Here is a 25012-nt window from a genome sequence, read left to right on the forward strand (position 1 = left end):
ATTCCGAAGAGAACACAATGCCTTGCTCTTACCAACAACAACAACAGCAGCGTTTAAGCCAAGCTAACCCATTAAAGCCGTCTGCCCACGCTCGGCTGACGTCGCCGTCGCCGGCGCTGCCTTGTTTTCCGTTGCCTCGGCAGCGGGCCGAGTCGCACCTGGCGCTCAGTCGCAACTTTGGCGACCGAGCAACAACATCACGTCGCAGGAAACGAACCACTCGCGTGACAGTGCCACAGAAATTGTATTTTTTTTTATTAGAACTGTTCTGCGAGAGAGAGAGCGACAGCGAGAGCGTGCAGTAAGTGTGAGAGCAACTCCGAAAGAAAGAGATCTCCTCCCAGCTTCAGTCGACGGCACCACTTCTCTTGTTCGTGCTGCATTTGCTCTTCGTATGTGTTGCCTGCAACATCGTGGCGCGGCTTTCGATTTCCTATTATTTTTTTTTTCCGTTGCATTCGTCTGTAAACGTGCGTGCGTGTGTGTGTTGTGGGAAAAATGCAACAAATTATATGGCTGCTGGTTTTTGTTTTTTTTTTTGTTAATTAAAAACGTTTTGTCGCTTGTAATTGAGCCTCTAATGGGCCGCAAAAACAGTGAAACAGGTGCGTGAGCATCAGCCAAAACGAGTCTACGCTAAAGCGAGTCACTCAAGAAAAAACAATCAGAAAACATAGCAAATAAATCCATTAAAAGTGCATTAGAAATATGATCAACCTTTCCACCACGTCCCAGAGAGAGACAGGCATTCTAGCGGCCTTTCATCAGTCAACCCATCAGTCAGGCACTCATTCACTTTGTCAGTTTTAATGCACCTGCCATGACTCGTCATAAGCCAGAGATGCCCCTTAATGCGTCTCGAACTCTCGAGCGAACCGGCCTTTGGAGTCATTAAAAAGAAACAATTTCGCACTAAAAATTCAACCCACATGGTCGGGTCGCTCGAGTGTTTTATAAGAGTATCCAACCATAAACCGATCTCAAAAAGAGCATAATAATAAAATCAGGCAAAAGGCAGAGACATTTGGTTGGGGCTTTGCTTTTGACCAATTTAAGTTTTCGTGGCTGCAACGCCAACGCAAAATTCTCAGTTGCGATATTTGGTTTATGAGCTCTGGCGGCTTGTGTGGGCTTATTGGGGAAGGCTTTAAATTTGGGCTTAGTACTGGTGGCCTTGGAATGCCTCAGAGGAAACCGCTTTTGGGTGGATTTGTGGATTTTGAATGCATATCAGTTGGAAATTCCTCAAAATATTCCAACAGGCAGAATTCTCATGCTCAGCGAAGAGCATTCTCATATATCGCCCCCAACTGCTTTGTAACTTTAGAAATTCCAAGAATAACCATCCGTGAGCGGGCAATATCAAATCTACCCATTCCCCCTCACCTTTTGCATACTTGTACGCGTCATGACAACTCTAGACAGGGATTATAGAAACGTGTCTTTAATGTATCCCATAGATGTTTGAGCTGCTCATCAGTTTGACGTTGAACAAATGTTAGCCTGCACGTTCAGCATAAATGAGGCATTAAGCCACAATTGCCAATGAACCCCAACAACAGAATCGGAGGCAAGTGCAGTCAAGGCGGGCTTAATTAACATGCAACTGGCAACGTTCCCGTCAGCAACAACAACAACCTAACGACAACAACACGTTGGAAAAAAGTGCTATCCCAAGCTATCAAAAAGCGAAAAAAGGTTTCCCTTTTGGTTTTTTGCGCTGTGTGTTTTGGCTAGAAGGTGACGAAGACGTCGAGCAGTCTTTGTTTTGCCCATTACAAGACTAATGATGCTGGGGCCGCATGCAAGGCCTGCGCCCTGCAGCTGTTAATTAAACTGCAACGGCAAAACAGAGGAAGAGGAGGAAGAACTGCAGCATCCAAAAGCAATTACGGTAGCAGAGGCAGAGATACAGACAGTGGCAGAGACAGCGGCAGCGGCAGTAGAAACAACAAGCATCAACGGCAGACGCCACAGCAACAAATAAAGCAACATGTAAGTACAGACAAACACACAAAATTATGAGAGTTAAGATTTCTAGATCAAAAATTCCAATGAAATCGTCCCTTTCCTTCTTGAGCTCCATGGAATAGGTCTAGCCACCCCTTTTGCTGAGTGCCTCAGAGTGCTGCTGCCTCTGGACTTTCTTTCAGGCTGCTGCCAAAGCAGGAGCTGTGACAAAAGCAGCAGCAGCGGCAGCAACAGTAGCAGCCTCCCCATCGACTTTCTAAGCCAGTTGCCAATTTGGTGCATTTCGCCGATTTGGCAAGAGTCAGGAAAACTGGCCAAACCTAAAACAGGCAACAGGCAACAGGCTACTGGCAACAGGCAACTGGCAACTGGCAGTGCAAACAGCCATGGACAGTGGCTGTCGTCAATTGTTTACCGGGTCCCCGCCACTGAGAAGACGACTGCAGACCGAAGACCGGGGACCAAAGATTGCAGACGCCAGACAAAGATGCAGTCGTAGTTCCAGGTCCACGTCGAAGTCGAAGACTGGGTCGCGTGTTTGACACAAATGCCGCGAATAGTTTTGAAGGCGGTTTGGCCTCACTGCGACTTATGGTCAAAACCACCGCTGACTTGTGCAAACAAGAAGTGTGTGTTCGTCTGTCCGTCCGTCTGTCCGTCTGTCTGGGTGTGTACATATCTGTGTGCCGGCTGCGACTTCCTGTGACTCTGCTGATTGCGTTTTAATAAGCCGCCGAGAGTAGCTCCGAGATACTTTTCAGCGGACCAATGTTGCATGTTTGCTTAAAGTAGCCGCTCAGCAGACGCCCAAAGAACCAATAATCAGGCAACGACAAGAGCACGCAAACTATGCCATGGGGCTGGGCATTTGACTCGCGTGCCATTCCAGGCAAACGGTGGGTCACCATGGGTTAAAGTTGCTCGTGTTGGCCCCCAGGCTATCTGCCCACAGAAATCTCTTTTCGATTGTCTTTTTTCATTCATTGAACTCGAGGCGTATTTAATGAGTACTTCCAATCTCATCAGAGATGGTCTTGAAGTCAGCTGGAATAAAATACCTTTCTTTGTCCATGGACTTGTCTTCTATTCTTTGAAAATTCCTAAACTACATGCTTGGATATGCATAAATAATTACCAGTGAAGTACGAATTGTTTAGAGGTAATCAATAAAAAAACAAAACTTTGGATAATAGTTCTACAAAATCGAACATCCATAAATTCCTTGCTGATGGATTAATGAAACCTTTTGAGGCCATCATTAGGTCTGCATAATACAATAATCGCTGTATCCGTAGATCGATCACCCAGCCCAATGGAAACAATGGGAAAACTTTTATTGTCCAGCAGCAACAATTTCCATTCCATTATCTGGCCATTGTGCGGCGGCGGCGGCTTTGAAGCCAAGATCCATGGAATCGGGCTTGTGGTTGTTCCGACTCCCGCTTGGGGCATTCGTATTTGCCATTTGGCAATTTGTCGTTGAAATACGGCAAGTGTTCGAGTGTCGGACGGACTGAGATGCCAGGCATGCTCGTAAGTGGCCAAGTATCTTTTATCCATAAGCCGGGCCACACTGTTGCAGCGGCGCATTGCCTAAGATCGATTGATTTCGGTTCGTAATAGGCTTAAAGTGGTTGGGAAATGCAGCCGCTTGAAGTCCATTGAAGTCCATTCATAAGCCATTGGCCACGCCTCGTTATGGTGACCCTCAGACACATGAACTTGGTTAATAAAATAAGCAAACAAATAAAAGCGAGCTCAAAAAACAACACGCACTCAACAAGACAGCCAATAAATGTCCGACAGTGCAAAAAGGCCATAATAATAAACGTAAATAGACACACAAAAAAGCCACCGACTTAATGCTAACAAATTTGAGGCAACAACAGCTGCTGCAGCAACAAGTTGGCCAAGTTTTTGCTTTGTTTTAGTGGCACTCATTAGCCAAGTTATGAACACCATTCAGAAGCTACACAGTAGCTGCAAAAACAAACAACTAAAGATTCGAGCACGGCGAAATATGGTTAAAACGTTTTAAGTCGAATGCAGCCCCAACACTGCCGGCCAGAAGTGCTCGCATGTGTGCCTGCAAAGGTTCAGCTCCACCATTGTACAAAAACTGTTGGCTTGCAGTGTAGCTGAAATTTGATGCGTTTCTATTAGTGTTTTGCCGGCGTTTTGGGCCGCCCCGTTCCCATGGCCCACCCAATCGAGTGTTCCCAACGCACAAACACACGTTCTCCTGCAATCAATTAAACGAAATCTGATCTGATCCGATCTGTGGGCTCGCTGTGGGCTTTGGGGTTTGGGGCTCTCTAATACCCCAACAAACACCAATTGTTAGACCACAAAGTTGCACGAGTCGTGTCGCTGGCGAAAGAGAATTGGTTTCTCATTTTCATTGTGCTGTTGCTTTTTTTTGTGTTTTTGGTTTCTCATTTTTTGTGGCATTGTTTGAGCGATTTGTTTGAATTTCGCCGCCCGACACAGTCTGGCTTGGGGTCTTGCAGAAGATGCCTCGCCAGCTTTTTGGGTATTTTTTCAACATTTTGTTCGAGCTGTGTGGCTTGGCATTTTATCCCAGTCACGCTGCAAGTTATTTGCGCCGTCTCTGGTCTGAGGTCGTGCAGGGACCAAGTTCTGTCTTCTCTGTTATTATGCCAGCCGGTTTCATCGTCATAAAGGGGCTCAAAAGAAAGAAAAAAAACCGGAACACTAGCTGCAGGGGTCGAAGCGTTGTATACCCTCAAAGATCCATTGTTTCCAAGGAAGCTTTTCTGTGTTTGATGAGAGCAGAAGAGTCTTAGAATCCTAGTTGTGTTCGAAATAGTATCAGCAATTGGCACTCCTGCCAAATTTCTCTACATATATCTGTTCAAAATCGTTGTATCCTCTGTTAGGGTATAGGAAAGAACCCGAAATGAAAACGTCTTGGGTCTGCACTTTTTTGTTGGGTAATCCGAGCTCTGAGCCTTTTGATTTATGCAGTTGCATTCTCTACTCTTTCGAGAGGGTATTCCTTAGGAGAGGGTTCTACTCGCATCAGGTTGGGAGGTGGAACTGTCATGACATCATGATTGATTTGAGAGCCACAGGAATAGTAGATTTTAATTAAATTTTGGAACAATTTATCTAAATTCAAGATGAAGAGCATTTGCTGTTCTTCTTTAGAAACATTGCCGTGAGTTTTACTCCAAGATATTGCATGCTCCACTCGATGCCCCGCACTTGTTGAATTTTGATATCTGGTGGGAAAACTTTGCTAAATTGGTTGGCCAAAGAATCTTCTGGCAGCTGCTTTGGGGCGACTCTCCCAGTATCGAATTATTCACCGCTCGTTTTGTTTTGACTAAAAAGTAAGTCAAAAGCTCGTTATGCAGGCAGCCAGCGTCACGGAGATCTGTGTGCCGTGCCTGCAATTTGCAAGTAATTCAAGCCGCGTCGAATGGCCTTTTGTGCGTTTCATATTTTCGGCGATGAATGAAATCGGCTCTCGACTGAGCGCCAACCTTGCGAATGCTCGCCAGAGCTTCCGCTGCCGGGGACCGTGTCTATTATGTGTCTCTGTCCAATTGTATGTACAATAATTTGTACAACAGCAAATCGTGGCCACTCCAATGGAGCAGGCCCCTCCGAAGGTTGAACTTTGTGCGAATCATTTGGCCCCAGGGCGAGTGGACTTCAAGTGTTAAAATACATAAAAATTACTTCATTTCCATTGTGGATGGAGTTGATGTGGTTTCCCATTGTGGTGGCGGTCAAGTGGGCTAATGACTGCCGGTAACTCGAGACTCTTGGAGATCACAGATCTCTGTGCTTGTGGTCGCAAATTAATTTCTATCCCTTGGTCAGCCAGGGGGGACTGTCAACAGCATTACTGCTGTTGTTTCACACCCTGGCATCTTCTATGCTATTTTTTTTGGGGCTATCGGATTACAGTGTCTCGACGTCTCTGGAGGCTGTGCCTCGTTTGCATACGACACATAAGCATTAGACAAAGGCAACTTCTAACGATGCCGTTTTGAATGTGTTGTCACCATTTCGCGTTGCGTTGTTGATCCGTTTTGGCCTCCAAATATTTGCATAATTTTCGTAGAATCGTTACTCCTCCACCTGCTCGCCAAACTAGCGGCCAAATGCGTAGTTCGAACCGGGCTGAAAGCTATTTTCAACTTTTGTCTATATGCTCACGATTCGGCCATAAAGTGGCAGCCACGAAGCTAGCCATTTACTCGTACTCCAACTCGTACTTTCACCGCCGCACACATTTCAAATTGAAATTCAATTATGAAACCCAATACGCCCAGACCCAAGTGGAAGTCAAACCCATCGCTGAAGGGGGAAATCAATGCGAAAAGCGTTAATATTTTGTATATTAATTGAAGGAGTGGCAAAGCTAACCCTAGGCCATACCCACCGATAGGTGATACTTGAATGCTCTTCGTGGGAATCGTTTTGTATTTCATGGTTTTCTCTTCGCTTTGATTTGGTATAAAAAATGGCACATTTCTTATCAACAGACTCTGACTAATGTTGAAATCCGTGCGATCAGTGCTCGGCATGTTTAAAGCCAAGTAAATTAATAAGCTCGAATCATCCGATATCGGATTATAGCCAGCCATATGGCCTCGTTTATAACAATGTATTTGGCCAATTAAGAGGCGGGGTTGGTTCATTTATCTGTGGCATCGTTAGCGTCATCGTTTTCGTGTCGTTCTGTTGATTGTCGTATGCAAATGACGTATACGCCCCGATGTCGGGGCTGGGGGAAAAACACTCACTATTGCCGGCCAAATGTCAGGCGAAATCTGTGAATCTGTCACTGACTTGTCGTCTATATTGTATCTATCCTCTCCGCTCAACGAGCTCTGTCCGGTGTGGAAATATTTTCGTAGTGATGCAATAGCGCTACTTGGCACTGATTTACAGTCAAGATACGTGCGATAACCTCACATTGAAATTGCATTAGGATTTGCTGTGGACAGTGTGAGGCATGATCTCTGAGTCGTTGAGACGTGGGTGGGTGTTGGCCGGGGAGATGCGATCGTCAAAGGCGATCACCTTTTCTCTTAACGATTACAAACGCTTGCAATTAACTCAAGTACTATATTTATAGGCAGCAAACAGCCCCGTCCACTGCCCCGATCCATGGCCATAACATGCTATATCATAATTTACAACTTTGACGTTTCTGCCGGCTGCAGAGTCAGGCCTCAGCGCACGCGTTCGCCGCAATTCTGTTTTCGATTATGCGGCTCATGGCTCCCGGCAGTCGTAAGACTTCATCTCTAGCTATACATATCTCTGCCTCTGTCTCTGCCACTCCTTCTCTACCTCCCAGTCCTGCTCTATCTCCCTGCCCGACTCCGACTCCTTCTCTGGCCTTGATGGCTTGCCCCTGGCGGCGTTTTGTATCTTGCGCTTGCATCTTGTATCTGTTGCTGCCGCACCACGACCACATGGGGCGGTTGCAACAAAATTTGTTAGCCTGTCATAAACTGCGCCAAATCGCATAAATTACAGCCGCCATAGACCGTTTATCGGTATGCAAAAAAATATCGAATTTTTATCGTCTTGCGCCGAGCGAAAGTGTCGATTGCCTTCGCCTGAGAACCGTTTCGAGTGCCTTCTGGCCAAGCAATTTCTTTTAATTGATTTTCAACAGCCGTGTGAGATTCTCTACCCCACTTGCAGCCTCTTGTCTAGACCCAACGTCATCGACAGAGTCAACGCCAACGCACGAGATGCGGCGTCCCTGTTGACAGGTGTTGATTGAAATGACCCAAAAAAAAAACAACAACAATTAGGAGGAGGAACAAGATACAATACGTTGAAGATGGATACATGCGTCTCACACTTTTGCTATGTTTATAAACAGCTGGGAAAAACATTGCGGGAAAAAGAACTCAATCAACTTGATGGGGTGCTTGTCCAAAAGGAAAATATCCAATAACTGGCAAGGGGAAAACAAATGCTGCATTTAGAAGAGAGATAATTCTCTTGGTGGAGCTTTCCGAAGACAACAAAAAGAGTCTGAGAGGAGAGTGAAGGACTGAAGGACTACCTAAGCCAATCCATTCCCAGACAAAGAACTTTCTCGTTCACCCACTTAGTGGTGGCGGTACTCGTAAAAAAACCACAAGAAAAAGCACCCACAGACTCGATGTTCATTGTCAATGTTCAAATGCAGTTGTCTACCCGTCAACTCTGTTAACAGAAAAAACCCAATACATATGACCCACTCGCACACGCTGACAGGTCCGCCGATTAGATAGTCGCCCAGTCGTACACATTCATGCACTTGAGAGAGTCATTACAACGCATGTCAAACTGCATGTCATGCAAGTCTGTCGGTGTACGACACCTTAGATCTATTTACCGACACTCAATATCTACCAAAGAGATGAGTTCTGAAGAGTGTGGATGGGCAATCAATGAGCCAAATCCCTTGGGATAAGAGTAAAGCAGAAATTAGATGGAGAGTCAGGAAAGTTCTGTCTGATTTCAAAACCCATCGTCACATGAACTGAACATACATACATCTGTACATATGTAAGTACTACTATTCTATAATCAAATTGTTTATTCAAATTGTAAGCTTAATTAAATGTTTACTCCGTTGAAAACAATCATCAATTGATTATTATTTACACAATTGCCGTCTTACGGGGCAGGCATCGATGTCAAGCCGCCTGCCTGCCTATCAGGCGGTCGTCTATTGAACTCCGAGTGCCAGTCCATGAAATGATATTTTTATTTCATAATTAGTATTTCCTCTGGGCATTGATTTTGTAATTTATGTTAATTCCTCCGTTCATCTGTTTTCTATGGAAATATGAATATTGTATACAAAATTTCATGCTCTATGAGTGGACCGAGAATTTCTATAAATCTGTCACGAATCGCAGGGGCAGAGGCGTCTTCGTTTTGGGGCTTTTCAACAAAAACTTAACTTTAGTTAAGTGAGCCGGTTTCGGTTTCTGGCGAACTCTTTTCTGCCATTCATACTCGTATCTACGAATTCATAAACAAGTTTTCTGTTTTAGCCAGCGGTTGGAGCCAGTGGTCTTCGCGGCTTTTAATTAAGCGTTAGTGGATTCGCTCATTGCTCAAATGTCGAAATAAATTGCTGCAATTATTTATGCGTCACACCCAATAGATTTCTACTTGCCGGAGGGTCTTGCCCACGCTTCTCTCAATGGAATTCATCAGTAAATGCTTTATTGATGGGTTTTCCCTCGACGATCCAAGGGCTTGGGCTGCCCACTGAGTGGTCTTTCGGCAATCGCGACTCGACCATAGAATTCATTGGGTGTCTTCGAGCTTGGGCCATTATCCTCTCCACAAACTTCTGCCTAATGGCTGACATGTCACAGAGATGTCTTCCTCAGCTCGTCAGCTATGGGAACTATATTTTCCCAGCCAGCTTCCGTGTAAAATAATGATGCCATCGCTAGAAGATCAAACAGATCAGGAGCCAGGCAGGCAGGCAGGCAGGCAGGCGGACAGGCAGCAGGCGACACTGAGGCGACACCTTTCGAACTTCATCAATCATTGCAAATGCTTCCGCTGCCAGAACGCTGAGCCACAGCCCACCCCCACACCGAAAAGTATCTACACATTGGTTGGATACTCGCACAGAGATACAAGTAGGTTCGCTTATCGGGCATGTGTGGAATCGGGTTTGTTACGATACTCGCGCGAACTGGTTTCGGGGCTGGCTGCTAAGCAGTCACTTACTTATATTTATTAATTATCGTATCGATAGCTCGGCTTGGCTTGGCCCCGGGCCCAAATCTGAGTCTCAGTCCGAGTCTGAGTCTAGCAACAGCTGAAATCCACTTGGCATTGTGCTTTTTGGGTATCGGTTCGCTGGGGTTCTGTGATTGCCAGTGCGCCGCTCTTTTATGGTCGACAACCAAAACAAACACAAAAGATACGGCAACGCACACCCATGCAGCGAGAGACCTACACAAAACAAAGATACACAAACACACGGACAGGCGGACAGGGGGACAGGGGGACAGGCGGACAGGCGTTACAGAGCATAAAGTTCAGGCGGCAACACTCGTGAAGTTTTTCTCCCGGCGCATTCAGTTCGATTCGAGCGATTTTCGAGCGCGGAGCGCCTAACTCGCACAGAAACCAGCAGGCAAAAAGACGAAAAATACGTATATCTGAACAAAGTACGGGCAACTAAAAATGTCCAGCTCTGAGTCAGCCGAAAACTGAACTAAACCAGAGTGCAGCGAGTGTGTGTCGTGTCGTGTCGTATCGTTCTGTCGCCTTCAAAGTTAATTAATTTCGGCATAGAATTTCCATTAGCTAAAAATAGGTGCATTTAAGGCGAAACGCGAAGCCAAATGCTAATTAAATGCCAGCCCAGAAAGCCATCCAATAAATGCCACTAGCACATTACGTATGCCGGCGATATGATTCTCTCCAGCCAGCCGCAGTACAATGAGTCAGAGTTTGCCGAAAAGATAAGACACCTGACGCCCACCGAGCAGGAAGCAGTCAAGCGCTTCTGGAGGTAATGATAGTGCGGCCCGATCCGCCCAGATCGATATCATCAGAGCTCCAAAAAAGGGATCAACTCACACGCCGAGTGTGGGGGGAATTGCGGTGGCGATCTCTGATTATGGCTTGGCATGTGGCGGCGGTGTGGAGGGTGTGATTGAGGAAATACTCCAAAAATATGAGACTGATGGGGACCAGTCATGGGGGAACTATAGTGGAGATGGAACTTTTATTATTTGGCAGCCAACTCCACAACTTTGTCTGCCACAAAACCGAAGCCAATTATCATAATTTATAATTATGACAACGCTCCACGCTCAACCAGGAACAGTCACAACAAATTGTGGCTAGACAGCAGCACCGAACAGATCCAGGCAGGGTGGGGAATAGGAATAGGAATAACCCAACAAGATGGGTGTATCATAATCATAAACACGCATATTAATTTGGTCTGCAATCCAAAAATACGCGATGCCGCAACGCGTTCCCCATGAATGCACCGGGGCAACTGGGACTGAGATGGGGTTGGGTATGGGGATGTGGAGTTGGGGGAGTGCGTCCATGTCAGGCCTTTTCCATTCATGCAACAACATACCAGCCGCATAAATCAGTTGACGCATAAATTTTCATTTTACATAAATTTTCAATTCGCCCAAAAGATGGAAACATGAAAAATGACTCAAAAATATGGCAGCAAATTGCAAGACGGCTTTCCATTCGGTATTCTTTATGTACAAGTAGTATTATTTTTATATCAGCAAAACATGACAGGTAATTAATAAAATATTACACGAAAATTAAAGGCAAAGCATTGCCATTCTCCTGTTTTGGTGGGATTGGCTAATTGCATGAGGATTTTTGGATTGGATCCCCATTCGCCGTGCCCCGTGCCCCGTTCCTTGTGGACCCAAACAAATTATAAATAATTGCAGTTTCCGTTTCCAACAAAGTGGAAAAATGAAAAATGCAGCACGCATGTTACATTTTCCCGGAAAGAGAAAGAAAGAGCAGCAAAGTTCACTAATGAGTTCTGGGGATGGGATATGGGATGCCATACCGTGGAGTCGTCGCCTGCTCTCCTCCGATGGCATGGCAAACAGATTATTGTGGATTTTGTGGCGCGCGCATATTTCCAAAGATGTTTCCAAATACCGAACAAAGGGGGCGACAACAAGAACTCAAAACGCTGACAGCTTGATATATTTTATTATAATTTCCTCCCTCCGGCAAGTGTGGCTCCTGTCCATCCATCCACTCGGGTATTTTTGTCTATATCTGCTCATGTATCTGTGGTATCTGTGCCTTTGCCGCATTCTGTGTCGTGTGTGTGCTGCACTGAATTATTTTTAAATGACAATTGTCTCAGCCAAAGCCCTGGGACTCGAGGCGAAGCGAAACGCTTTCCGGGCGTTTTCCTAGCGTTTCGCAAGCGACTTTACTCGCCGCTGGTTGTTTGGTTAGCCCTAAGCTCCATAAACTCTATGTGTTTACGTTTTCTTTGGCTCTAGATATTACTATTTGCTTTTCCATTTGCCAATTTCCTAACAAGAATTTCTTTTGTCCGATTTGTGTCTTTCCAGGTCGCTGGTTTTGCGAAGTCAACGCGCCTTCATTGAGGAAAATGGTAAGTTAAGACCTGGCGTGGGCCCCGACTTTAAAGCTAGAAACGTGTCTTAGACCCCCACATGACTGGCATTCTACAGGCAACAACAACTGCCACATCGGATGTGGGTCAACGTGACGCCCGCACAGAGCCGCCAGTGCGGACCAGGCCGGGCCAACACCCACAATTGTGGTCTGTGTTGCAGATACAGTGTTAAAGACACACTTAACTTGGCCGAAAAGGCAAATTTGTCACTGCATCACTCGAACTGGGCGCCGCAACGTACTTTTCCAACGTCCAGACGCGATTCGACCCACGCCCGCGGCTAAGAAAATATCTTTCGACTCCCTAATGGAAATCACTTTTGGCAAGACCCACGCTCCACCACCCGATCGATCCTCCGACTGCGACGTTTAATTAAGCCCAAAGCCAAGACCCAAACTGGTTTCGGGCTTAAACTGAAATATTTACCGCGATATCAAATAATTTGGTCTCTTTCTCGTTTGCCAATTTATGACAGGCGGATGTGAGGTGACAGCTCAGGCTGTGGGCGTGGCCCGTGTTGATAGCTCATGTGCCATTCGCTCATTCGGCTCTGGCGTTAATTGCGACAATTAAAATGGGAAATGTAAATGTCACCTGGCCGCCGAAATCCACTCATTAGCCACACACGAAGTGCCAGCCCTTATTCTGAGATCGGCAACGGGAAACTTTATGACACGTTCAAGGAATCATAAAAAATAAAACCAGAAACTTCCGCTACAATGGCCACAGGAGGCACCCGACTAGGGTAGGGCCAGCATTAATTGGGTAATTAAAAGTCAAGAAATGAATACCCCGCGACGCGTCTGGGGAGCATTCTAAAGAAAATAAAAAGGAAAATCTAATGTCTGAAGAGAAAATAAACCGAAGAAATGGGGAATGAGTTCATAAAGTCTAAGCGATATAAAAAACACTCGAAATTGTTAAATATTGAAGGCGTATCTCTCCAAACTCGAAAACACTTGATTTTCATTAAGTCGCCAAATATGAATATAGCCATTATTCATTTATGTTACAATATATCTGGTTGTGTTTTTGGTTCGGGCATGCAATTAGATCGAACAGCGTTGCACGTGTTTTGCATAATTAAATTTTTTCGCCTTACGGTAATTTGCGTGGCTGCTGCAACTCCGGCACCGTTAGCTTCATTAGCCGTTGCAGCTGCCAGAGCCACTGCCAGTGCGACTGCAACTTCCACTGCCGCCTACCTGTGTAGCAGCACCAGCCCCAGCCCCAGCCCCCATACGAGCAAATTGTAGACATGTCAGTCGAACAACCAGTTTGGTTTCGGTGTTTTTGTATACCCTTTGACCCGAAGGGTATGCCTGTTATGGAATGGAAATTCATCTTCGATGTGGTTTAAAGATGTGAGATGGAAGGAAATTCAATTCTCCGGAATGGAACTATGGCAGGATAACAAATGGACAGATCGAAGGCCCCATAAATATCTTCTCAGATTTCCAAGCAGGCATCCCAGCTATCGGCTAATGGAAGACTATCTAAAGATACATTTTTAGCAATTTTGGCAGTGTATTCCCATATCGAAGATATGTGTCTTTGGTTTTTGGTGGGCTTTTTACGAATTTCATTCACAAGTCGAGTTCATTTGTATGCCGGGCAGCATCCGTGCATCATTCAGTAGCACGCCTACGCGAAAATGTAGTCATTACAGAAGACCGATCCGCCTGAGAGCGATCATGATAATGATGATTGGAACGGGGACAGCGACTGGGACATCGGACATGGGACGTGGGACATGTGGAGACCCAACATCGGCTACGTGCTCGGCCTGAGCATGATCGTAACTCAAGTGCTGGGCTAATTTCTTAATTTTTATGTGAGTCGGGTGCCGGAATACGATTTATGTAGGCGCCCTTACATGGATAACAGATTGTGTGCAAATAAAGTTGTTAACTTTAAATTTAACTTGAAATGATTGCGGATTGAGTTCAAAGACTTGCAGTAGCAATTACACGGCAAAGTGAAAGTTAAACTTTGTGTTAAACAAATCAGTACTAAATCAGTACTACATCAAAGCTACATGCTCTTAATATGGATGCAAACTGCATTCTTGGCACGCCCACCAAAGCCAAAATCCCATTGAATGCCAAAAACGCGGCACTGATTGAGTGGTTGAGTGGGTGGATGTGTGGCTCTATCGGTGATAATTAAGCTGGTGAACAGCTTTGGCCATGGCCCTGTAGCCGCCTGCTAATTACGGCTGCTGAAGCTCATCAATATGCGGTCTCTTAACGTGGTCCAACACGTATACGTCGTGTGGTGCAGCGCCAACACTTTCCCAAGACACGCCCACGCCCACGCCCACGACCAACGCCCACCGTCGTCTGGTTTGCTTTTTGTGAATGAAAAGTGAAAAGTGGCAGAGAGATTCGATCGGAACTATTTGTAGTTCGCCAAGAGATGGCGCTGCCGTAAGGCCGCGGACTGGGGGCGCTCTCTTCGACCTGATAAGCAATGCTAAATGGCCGCGTATCTTATCGGGTCTAATTTGCTGCATGATGATGAACAGAGGGAGAATATGACACCGCCTAACCGCCCAGTTGGGCGTAGACGTGCGGTGGGAGTAGAACGAATTTTTTAAATATTTCTTAGCCTCTTAGATACTTGCTATCGTTAGTGGGTCGGAATCGGAATTGGAATTGGAGGTCAGCCGCTGAGCTGCAAGAATTTCAAATGTTTTAAGTGCAAACCCAAGTAACCATTTAAATGTTGTGGAATCTGTTCTGGTGTGGGGTCTTGTGGCTCTGGTATGAGGCTAAGAGGCCGCAGCCCCAACCTCAGTCAGAGGCGGTTGTTGACCAAGAAAGTGAGTGAAAAGTGGGAGGGATAAATGCGAAAGACCTTGTAGATAAAAAATGTATAAATATATCAAAGGAAACTTAGTGGTGAGGCGATCCATTCAACGAGTAAAAAATCATTTATTTAAAGATACAATTATTTCCACTATGTAATTTGTCCTTCAACTTGTGCTAAATGCAATCATCAAATGCTTGAATCATTATTTAATTATTATTTTCCTTGATTGCAAATTGTTTCAATCAATGCCAGAGCAGATACACACTCATACGAATGTATATTGTATCTGAAAGTGCTCCGGGCTGCACATGCCATTCAAAGTGATTCAGCTGGCCAAAAGTGGTTTATCTAAATTAACCAAATTAGTTATTATATGCCGCAATTAAACATAAACAAGGCACGCATTTATCTTACGGATACACAGCCGAGACGACTGCGTTCCGAGAAGAGCGCCTTTGTGGACGCTCAGATTACCAAAGCCGAAACATGTTTGGCGGCGAAGAGCAGGTGTGGCTCTGGCTGCGACGCAGATACACCTTTTGTTCGAATGTGGTCGCCAATACCGAGAATCGGCTGCTGACTTGACCTTGATAGTGACATTTAGATACATCTTGAATGCCTTTGATTCTCATCTCCCTCTTTTTTTCTCCATCTCTCGCAGCTCGTCAGGTGGCTGGCGGCAGCACCAACAGCTCCATCTCCAGTCCCGAGTCGTCGGGGATGAACCGCTCGGTCCGCAGCTGCAACTGCTGCCCCTATGGCTACCACATCGACCTGGACTTTGTGCGCTACTGCGAGGCGCTGGCCCAGGCCAAGCCCAGCGAGGAGGAGCAGCGGCGCAGGGATCGCCGTCGCTCGCGGAAGTCCATGGAGGTCATGCTCGGCTTCGAGAGCCTCTTCGGCGGCGACTGGCAGGCGGAGTCACGTGTCCAGGGCCGGCTGGCGGAGGTGAGTGCCGGCTCCTGGGTGGCCCCAGATGCCGCTTTGATCTTGCCCAGCCTCACACTCAATTAACTTGTCACCTTTCGTGTTCCGCTTGCAGGCCGCACATGAAAGCGATCCAGATTCGCCACGCGGAGTCGGAGGAGCAGGTCTGTCGCAGTCCTATACCACAACGCCGTGCTATCGGCCACGCTCATCGTCTGTGCCTCGCTTCACTTACGGCAGCATCCCCCCAAGAGCCGAGTCGCCATTCGGCACCGCCTCCTCCACGTGCTCCTCCTTTCGCGGCGGCGTCGAGAGTGATGCGGGGATCTATCAACAGCGCCATCAGAGCTACGGTCGGGCGGCCATCAGTCCGCCGGAGACGCGGGCCTTCCTCCACGACGCCCTGGACGAGGTCTGCAGCGATTTCGAGCGCACTCTCGAACGGACATCGGTCAAGCGGCGCAAGGCGGGTGCCCCCTATGCGGGAGGCTCCCTTTCCATGGACAGGAACAACAATAAGTTGATGTTGAACCTGAGTCCGCGCAACGGCTATGGCCAGACGGAGGCCCGTGATCGGCGCCTGGGAAACAGCACGTGGGACCGGTACTTTGATGTGGCAGGTGAGTGGGCGACGAAGATGTCCCCGAAAATAGCTCCCCAGAAAGAACTCAATTTATCAGCTTCCCGCTCTGCTGACGATGACGACGGTGATTCATAGAACTGGGTGCAGATAGTCGTACTGCCGCCCTGGCAGATACTTTTGCTTTCTTTTCTTGGCAATTAGCGCTGCTCTGCTGCGGCACATGTGACATTTCCACGCACGAAAGTGTGAACAATTTCGCACAACTGTTGGGGGGGAAAGAGGGGAAAGACTGTACAGTGGAATGAAAAGTGGAAAAGCCAGGAACTAATTTGAATGGAAAGATAATGAAAGATTTCCCTACTCGTAGTTTTTTCTTTATAATCTTAGAGATCTATCCTGCAAAATATCTTCTATATAAGTATGCCAATTGTTTTTACCATAATGCCAGCGATTTTAACAATTTGATCCCATTATTGCCCATCCAGTTGTCAGCTCCGCAGCTGTGTTAGATCAAAGAATATTTCAATTTCCGAGTACTCCATAAACAAGATCTCGCCGAAACTCTGAGATCAGAAATGTATTGCACAAAATGCAGTTTCAGCTTTAGCTCCACAGACATGGATGCAGATTCAGATGCAAATGCAGATACAGATACAGTAACAGTAACAGTCGGTTTTCATCTTTGGCATTTGAGACTCAATTGGCCTGGGCTCTTGCAACGTGCGGCAACGTGGGGCAACAACTTCAAGGCAATTTTTGAGGCGTTCGTATCTTAAATCAATTTGAAATGCGCATTTGGCGCTCAATTTGCATGCAAATGTCGCTCCGTCTCGTTTTTCTTGTATTTTTGCATGCCATAAATTTTCGATAGAGTGTGCAAAAAAATCAATGCAAATAAACAAATCAAATTGTCGCGTTTTAGTTATTTTTTCGCTGTTGTAGTTCGAGTACGAATACGAGGACCTGGACCTGGACCAAAGAGTTGTCATTGATTAATGGCCAAATGGCCAGAGAGCCTTGGTAATTGCCGGAGTATGTGCCTTTAATAAATGGCTTTCAAATTGAAATAAACATGGCCAAAATGTTTGCCACAAAACATTTCCAACAGTTGAAAAAACGTGCGTGTAAAGCGGTATTTCGGAACCGCGGGACCCAGCCCATTCCCAACCCCAAGCTAAACACCAAACACATTTATCACTAGATAAAAACTGTCTAGAATCATAATTAGTATACATATACCTATATGCTGGCTATTTATAGGGAATCCAATTGGTTAGGGTTTGAAAACCAATCAGATTTCAAATTCGCTATAATTAATTGCAAACAGATAAGATATGAAATATTCCTAATTGAATACCAATAGAAACCATATGCCATCCACACACACACACACACACACACACACACACACACACGAGTTTGTGTTTGATGATGATTTATTCCACATTATTCATGAATCAATAGCCCATAGATCTTCATGGCCTTGACTCAGAGACCACATTGGCATCAAAGCCAGGCAAACACTGAATGCAAATTGATATGCAAACCGACAATTAAAAATCAATAATATTTGCCTATGAAAAACGAAAACAAACACACTCAGCGTCCATTTTAATACCCTAGCAAAGAGTATATTAATTTTGCTCAGAGGCCTGTAATGCAAACAATGAATAGGTAATAATGATCGGCAAATAAAATGTATCTGCCGTAGAATTGCTATGGTGATCCAACCTGATGGTATATATGTACCACAGGAAAGGGTATTCAATTATTCGGCATACTTTCGAACTATTAGTTGTGTAATACACACACGTCACTGCCATAAACATTATCAGCTTGTGCTGGTAATTGTGCTTTTAGCTTATCAGCCAAAAAAAACAACAAAAACCAAAGGGGGGGAATATGTTTTTCTCGCTTTTCTCCCTTTCAGCCTTTTATTTTGATTATTTAATTTGTATTTGCTGAGCGCGAACCTTGTCGCCGGGCTGCCTCTGCGCTCTCGTGCTCTCCCGTCGAATTGGTTTCCATTTAATATTGTGTTAGTACGGACGTAACAATAGTTTTTCACAAGAGTTGTGTTAAATAATGACACTGAAATCTCTGCTGCTAAATTCGTTTGTGTCGCTCTTGTTAGCCGATGGTCGAATGAGCGAAAAAATCTGACAGCAGTTGGTCGACGACTTTCGAACGAATAGCATAAGAAATGTGTGTCTGTCTAGCCGCGTAATAAAGCACGATATTTGAAATGCAAGAAAACACGATTCAACCATAAAAATACGTTTTAAAGGCAGTTAAAAATTATACGAAATACCTGAAAAAATGTAACTAAAATTCGAAAGCAGCGAAAACGAAAGAAGATAATGAAATAAATCAATCCGAAAAGCATAAATCACATTAGCTAATACATAAATTAAATGGTGTACCCTGTTTTCAATAATATGCTAGCGATTCTAAGAAAAATCAAACACGAACTAGTGCAGAGTGAGTGTGGCTGAAAGCACCGCGCCTGTTTCTGTGGCCGCCACTGTACCCACAGTACACAGCACAACACAGATAGCATGTGATGAGCTTTTCGCTTTGATCTGTCCACGCTCGCCCCGATATATGGCAAATCAAATAATACAATATTATCTCTAACACAACGCTTTAATTAACGCCACCAGAGATTAAAAATAACACAAAAACACAGACTAATTAACAAAATTGTGCGGACAGCCAGAGCAAGTGCAATGTGTGCTGCCTTGGCCCATATGCCACATGGTGTGCCAACAAACTGAACTGAAAAATCGCAAATCAATCAAATGTATGCCACAGCCGATGATGCCCTGCCACGGAGACGTCGGCGGCAGGCCCAGAGGAGCCCCAAACACAAGACGGAACCAAAGACCAGTTCGGGCAAGAGCTGGTGGAGCGACTGTAGGTTCATTAGCGGAAAGAGCTGCCCATTTCTGACTCCATTTAGGCCAATTTGCTGGGCCATAAAAAATGATTAATTATGTCCCCGGTCAATGCTACCAAGCGTCAGCCCCTCCGGCTCCCACCCCAATTCGCCTTGACCAAAGTCGTTCAGCCAATTTGGCACCGAGCGCAGAAAATAGAACTCTCTTAGCCTGAAAGTTCACTGCACAGCCGCCAGCATATAAATAAATTAAGTAATAGCAACAAAGTGGGCGAGAAAACACAACACGACCAGAGGGGCAGAGCCACGAGAAATACTTGGCAAGGCTGACAGCCCGAGATGAGTAACAACTTGTTGTTGCAGCGCCGGGTGGCGGCAGGGGGCACAGTGCGTATGAACGATATTGGGAAAATGCGGGAACCAAAATATGTTTAGGTATTTTAGATGTAGATTTCTCGTAGAAATATTCAGCCACGACGAGTAAAACTATATAAACTTGTCTCTTGTGTAAATACTCGGTTAAGGTATGTATATAGTACCTCCGTGATATTGTGGCGATAAGCAGCAATTAAATAGATAGTCTGTCATCATTACGACTTAAACATACCCTCTTCTACTATCGATGCGTACGTCCTAAAATCATTCGAATATTGATGGTAATTCTTATTACAAATTCGAGCATTTTCGGGAGCATCTAAGTCTAGCTTTTAAGCTCTTGGCAGATCCAGGTATGGAGCCTGACTGAAAACAGTATACCCTTCTACCTGAAGTAGAGTAACGGGTATTAAAACTAATATTGAATAATGCCTGCCTCGCTTTCCTTATCACTGCCCATTCGTTTGCTCTCTCGCCCAACACCAGACCCATGCAAATGTGGGGCTTTTGTTCATTGTCTTTGGCTTTGCTGTGTTGTCTGTGCAAATTATGCGATTGTCTTTGGCACAATTATTAAAATTAGATTTGAGGAGCAAAATGTATTTTATCAGCATGAGCTTTTTGCATTACTATTTCGCCGAGCCGTGGGCGTTTTTTCGGCCAGTCGCTAACGGCCAGCGCTCATGGCAAGTTTGCAAATCAAAATCGTGTTGACCAGGGTAAATGGCAGACCAAGTAATCAGCAGAGCTTTAAGCCAGTATTAACTACTATTTAACGTCGATTTCTTGCACTCCACAGACTCCTGCATAGCGGGCAACCGATCGCCGACGAGCACTCCGCACCTCTTCCTGCGCTCCAACACGCTCCCTCTGCAGCAGCGGCCCAGCCCCGCGGAGGTGCAGTATGAGAGCTATGTGCAGGCCACGGTGGCGGCCAATGCCAAGTCACCGGTGGAACAACTGGAATCGCCGAAGGTCGCAGGAAGTGCACCGCCGCCCCCCCCACGTCGCCATCACCTCCTGGCCACCCCCAAGGAGGGGGAGAAGGAGAATGGGATCGGCACCGGAACCGGAACCATGAGCAGCTTCATGCAGTCGCCGGTGAATTCGGAAGCGGGTCAGACGACGGCGGATGCCCAGGCTCTGTTCCAGATTCGCGAGCAGATGGCCTTGAGCCTGAAACGTCTGAAGGATCTGGAGGAGCAGGTCAAGGTCATACCCGACATGGAGGTGTGTAGCTAGCTTTTCATTCCGATATTCCTGAGATCATATCCCCTATCATGACCCCCTTTTTTAGTCGGAACTCAATTCACTGCGCTCGGAGAAGCAGCGTCTGCTCCGGAAGAACGAGGAGCTTGTGCGTGGACAACGGCAGACACCCTCGCCACCGAGTCCGGGTCTGAAGAACGCCTCACCCGTGCAGTTCACGCCACAGCGCATAAGTCCCATCTCGCTGGAGAGCCTGGGGGCGCGCATGCGTAGCAGTTCGACCTCGGCCTCGCCTTCGCCCAGCATCATTCGACGCGATGTGTCCACCCAGGCGGCCACAAGGGTGACAGCCACCCGAGACGTGGCCGTTGGCTCCACGTTGAGCACCCGTCACGTGGCCACCCAAGAGGCGGCGGCCATTTACTCTCAAGCGGAACTGGAGGAGAAGATCGATGTGGCCCTGAGCAGCCACCAGCAGAAGCAGCTGAAGAAGCTCATCACAGTGGGCACACAGATGTACGTGCCGAAGCGGGAGCAGCGTGACTCGGGGATGCAGACGGTGGCGGAGCGACCGAAGCTCAAGTACAATGTGGGAGTCACTGCCAAGCCCACGACGAGGGAGAACTTCACCAGCTGCAAGCCGGATGTGCGCACTGTGGGCAGCTCCGAGCACCGCATCGACGAAGAGCTCTGCGAGAAGTGTGCCATCAGCAAGCGATCAGTTGGCTGCGGTCCGGAAGTACCCCCGGAGAAACCAAAGCCACCGCCACAGATGCCGGGACGCAGCAACACCTTCAGCCTCGGAGAGAACGAATCGCTTACTCTCATCCGAAAGGCAGTGGGCTGTCAGACGCCAGTTACCTTGGTGCACAGTGCTGGTAGTCAGACGGCGATGACTACGGTCCGTTCAACCGGAGCTCAGGTGACGCCGCAGCAGCAGCACGCGGTGGTGCAGTGCGGGGCAGAGCAGAGCACTCGCCAAACGGACACCGACGGCCTGCAGCGCCTCTCGAGGAGCGACACAAAGACGGAACAGGTGGCCGAGTCGGTGCCACGCCCACAGACACGCCACACAGCCTGCAATACGGAGCAGGAGCGGGAGCAGATCAAGGTACCCGCCACCACCCACTCCGCCTGCAACACGGATGAAATTCGCAAACGGGATGTGGGCTGCGGCGAAATTGTGAAGCCCCACATATCGATTGCCTGTGCGGCCAACTACTGTGATTCCTGCAAGGAGGCAATCCAGGACCTGGCCAAGGGCTTCTCGAAGGTCAGCCCAGCCACCACTCCCGCACCGACCAAGCCGGGAACAGTACGTCGCTCCACTTCGGCGGACTCGCGCATACCGCGACCCAAACACATTACTAGTCCCAGTCCGGTGCGGCGGGAGCTCAAGCGGCAGAATACCTACACACTGGCCACGCCCTCACAGACGCCCAGTCCACAGGTGGAGCGGAAAACGCGACTGAGGTGAGTTGTTCTTCTTCCTGCTGTGGCTCTGCTCTCAGTCCCACTGTAAAAGCATTCATAGAAAAGCTTGTTTCGCTTGGAGCTTTTAGCCAAGACACAACTCAATCGCTTGGACGACACAATGATGTCGCAGAGATGGAGGAAAATGTAAACAAAAAATGGACTTGCGCATTTTGGGCTTCCCCAAAATGGGAAAATCTCAGAAGGATGACCTTCAGTCAGGCTTTAGTTTTCGCTTTGGCACATTCGTGGCCTCGCTTCTTTTGTCGCTTATTTTGGTTTTTGTTTGGATTTTGAGTTTTCCGAATGGTTTTGCCAATGTTCTCCAGCCTGAGCAGCTTCACGTGCTACCCGCTGCTGGTCAGCGGGTGCTCGGCCCTGGTGCTAACGTGGGTCTTTCTGGCTTTTACTCTCGCTTTCTCAATAACGCAATTACTGTATTCCAGCTCCCTACAGGAGAAGCCACCGACTATGTCGAGCTTCCATTCACCAGATTCGTCCGGGGAGTCACAAAGTTTTATCAGACAGCCGTCCAGCCAACAGAGCCCTTTATTGGACTTCAGCCAGGTGGGTGACGATGAGCTGATTGTGCGCGAGGAGAAGCGCGTCAGCATCAGCTGGTCACGCGATGTCTCCCCCGCACCACTGATGACATCCTCGGCCACCACATCGGGCACAAACAAGTCGGTCTCGCCGGAGCAGGGCCAGGAGCAGGAGCAGGAGCAGGAGCAGGAGCAAGCCATGAGCACTTCCTGTGATTCCAGCCCGCCCTTGGATGTGCAGATTGCTCAGGGAGCACGCAAGAAGTCCAGCACGCCGCTAAAATCTAGTCAAAGCGAGGAGTCCCAGGTGACTGTCATCGAGCGACCGGCCACGAAGGCGCAGCTCCATCAGCTGGCCCAGGCGGAGTCCGAGCCCCGAAAGAAGTGAGTTAGATAAGCCCCCCTTTCGATTGGGATAATCGCAGTAACCCGTTTGCAGAACCGATATACCCAAGAGCCTGGTGGATGCCCTCAAAGTCATCAATGATTCACTGCTGAAGAGGCTCGAAGCCAAGCCCATCTCCTCGCAGAGCCTCAAGTCAGCCAAGACGACCATTCAGGAGCATTGGTTCCGAAACTCCAGCACTGGAAAGGCCGATCCCCATGAGGTGGAGGACCACTTGGACTTCTTTGAGTCGCTGTCGGTGCCCTTGCTGGAGTATTGCGTTAACCTGTCCGACAACAATGTAAGTTCTGTGCTATTTCCTGAACTAAACAGTCGGATACATGAATCCTGTCTATGTTTTAGGGCAACACAGCCATGCATTATGCGGTCTCGCACGGCAACTTCGACGTGGTATCCATTCTGCTGGATTCGAAGGTTTGCAACGTAAACCAAACGAATAACGCCGGATACACGTGTGTGATGCTCGTATCGTTGGCCAAGCTAAAGCAACCGTCCCATCGGACAGTCGTGGAGCGACTGTTCAAGATGGCCGATGTCAACATACGCGCCAAGAAGGTAGGTAAGGGGCCGCACAACCCCAGAGACCACAGATCCAGACATCTGATCGTTGTTCCCCTACTAACCGAACCCCTCCGCCTTCTGGTTCCCCTACAGCACTGCCAGACCGCGCTGATGCTCGCTGTGTCGCATGGTAATGGCGACATGGTCGCCATGCTGCTGGAAGCCGGAGCAGATATCAATATCCAGGACGAGGATGGCAGCACGGCTCTAATGTGCGCCGCCGAGCACGGTCGGGTGGACGTGGTCAAGCACTTGCTGTCCAGTCCAGAATGCGACTCGCTGATACAAGATGTGGTACGTATAAGATCTGTAGTGATTCCAAACAATTTGTTCTAAATATACACTATTCCACAGGATGGCAGCACGGCCTTCAAGATTGCCTGGCAGGCCGGGCACCGGGATGTGGGCCTGCTCCTCTACGTCCACGAGCAGATGCTGCGCAGCAAGCTGCCCAATCGCGGTGAGACCGCCAGGAGCTCGCTCCTCTCAATGGCGCTCCACAGCCGCCAGTCCCCGGAGTAAAGCCATTTCGTATTAGCGGCCAAATTGTCGAACAAACCGTTAGTTAATAAGGTTCTAATTAGCATTTTTCGTAGAGCGGCCCGGACAAACCGTAGAAGTGGCAAAGTAAAACACATTCCATAACGAAACTTGAAGAAAAAGAAATGAAACTTAACTTCGAATTATAATTAGACTTTAGTTTCGAGTACTTTGAAATATGTTTTATTTATTATTAAATTTTACTTTAGTGCTAACATGTAAAACGGATTCTAGCCTAGAACTCTAATTTCGATTAACCAACGAAAGCAGCCAGCTATTTTTAAACAATGTCTTTAATCTACGCTAATAAGCTCAATTCTGCACAGGCCCGAGCCAACAACCAACCATATCAGCAAACGACAATGCAACAAACGATATTTAACTAACAATACTACTTGCGAGTAACTACGAATCAAATGGACAAATATTTTAATAGATCAAGTATACATACTTCTATTGTAAGACGGCAAAGTTATTTAATGGCAAAGTATTTGCTCTTTCGAAAATAAATAAATGAATAACTAAAACAGTGTACGAGTATATT

The 25012-nt window shown here is 47.1% G+C and overlaps 1 protein-coding gene across 8 annotated transcripts; it reads left to right on the forward strand.

The window, feature by feature from the left end:
• The first annotated feature begins 174 nt into the window (after window positions 1-174).
• LOC108159876 (KN motif and ankyrin repeat domain-containing protein 1) lies at window positions 175-24995 on the forward strand. Of its 8 annotated transcripts, none has more exons than XM_017293482.2 (12): window positions 175-605; window positions 1461-1995; window positions 12072-12115; window positions 15615-15901; window positions 15996-16500; window positions 20537-20967; window positions 21035-22419; window positions 22866-23345; window positions 23401-23647; window positions 23710-23922; window positions 24022-24222; window positions 24283-24995. In XM_017293482.2, coding segments are annotated over exons 2-12 (3963 nt in total). In that variant the 5' UTR covers window positions 175-605; window positions 1461-1993; the 3' UTR covers window positions 24451-24995. The 8 variants fall into 8 exon arrangements, with proteins under 8 accessions (XP_017148971.1, XP_017148972.1, XP_017148969.1 ...); XM_017293483.2 differs by having other exon boundaries at window positions 175-301; XM_017293480.2 differs by lacking the exons at window positions 175-605; window positions 1461-1995 and adding an exon at window positions 10137-10504.
• Window positions 24996-25012: the final 17 nt, after the last annotated feature.

This window comes from Drosophila miranda, chromosome 3, assembly GCF_003369915.1.
Source record: "Drosophila miranda strain MSH22 chromosome 3, D.miranda_PacBio2.1, whole genome shotgun sequence".
NCBI classification, from domain to species: domain Eukaryota; kingdom Metazoa; phylum Arthropoda; class Insecta; order Diptera; family Drosophilidae; genus Drosophila; species Drosophila miranda.

Coding starts and splice junctions, on each gene's coding strand:
- LOC108159876 (XM_017293480.2), top strand. CDS start 10,404: ATGATTCTCTCCAGCCAGCCGCAGTACAATGAGTCAGAGTTTGCCGAA. Junction 16,501..20,536: donor CCGGTACTTTGATGTGGCAG/GTGAGTGGGCGA, acceptor TGCACTCCACAG/ACTCCTGCATAGCGGGCAAC. Junction 24,223..24,282: donor ACTCGCTGATACAAGATGTG/GTACGTATAAGA, acceptor ACTATTCCACAG/GATGGCAGCACGGCCTTCAA.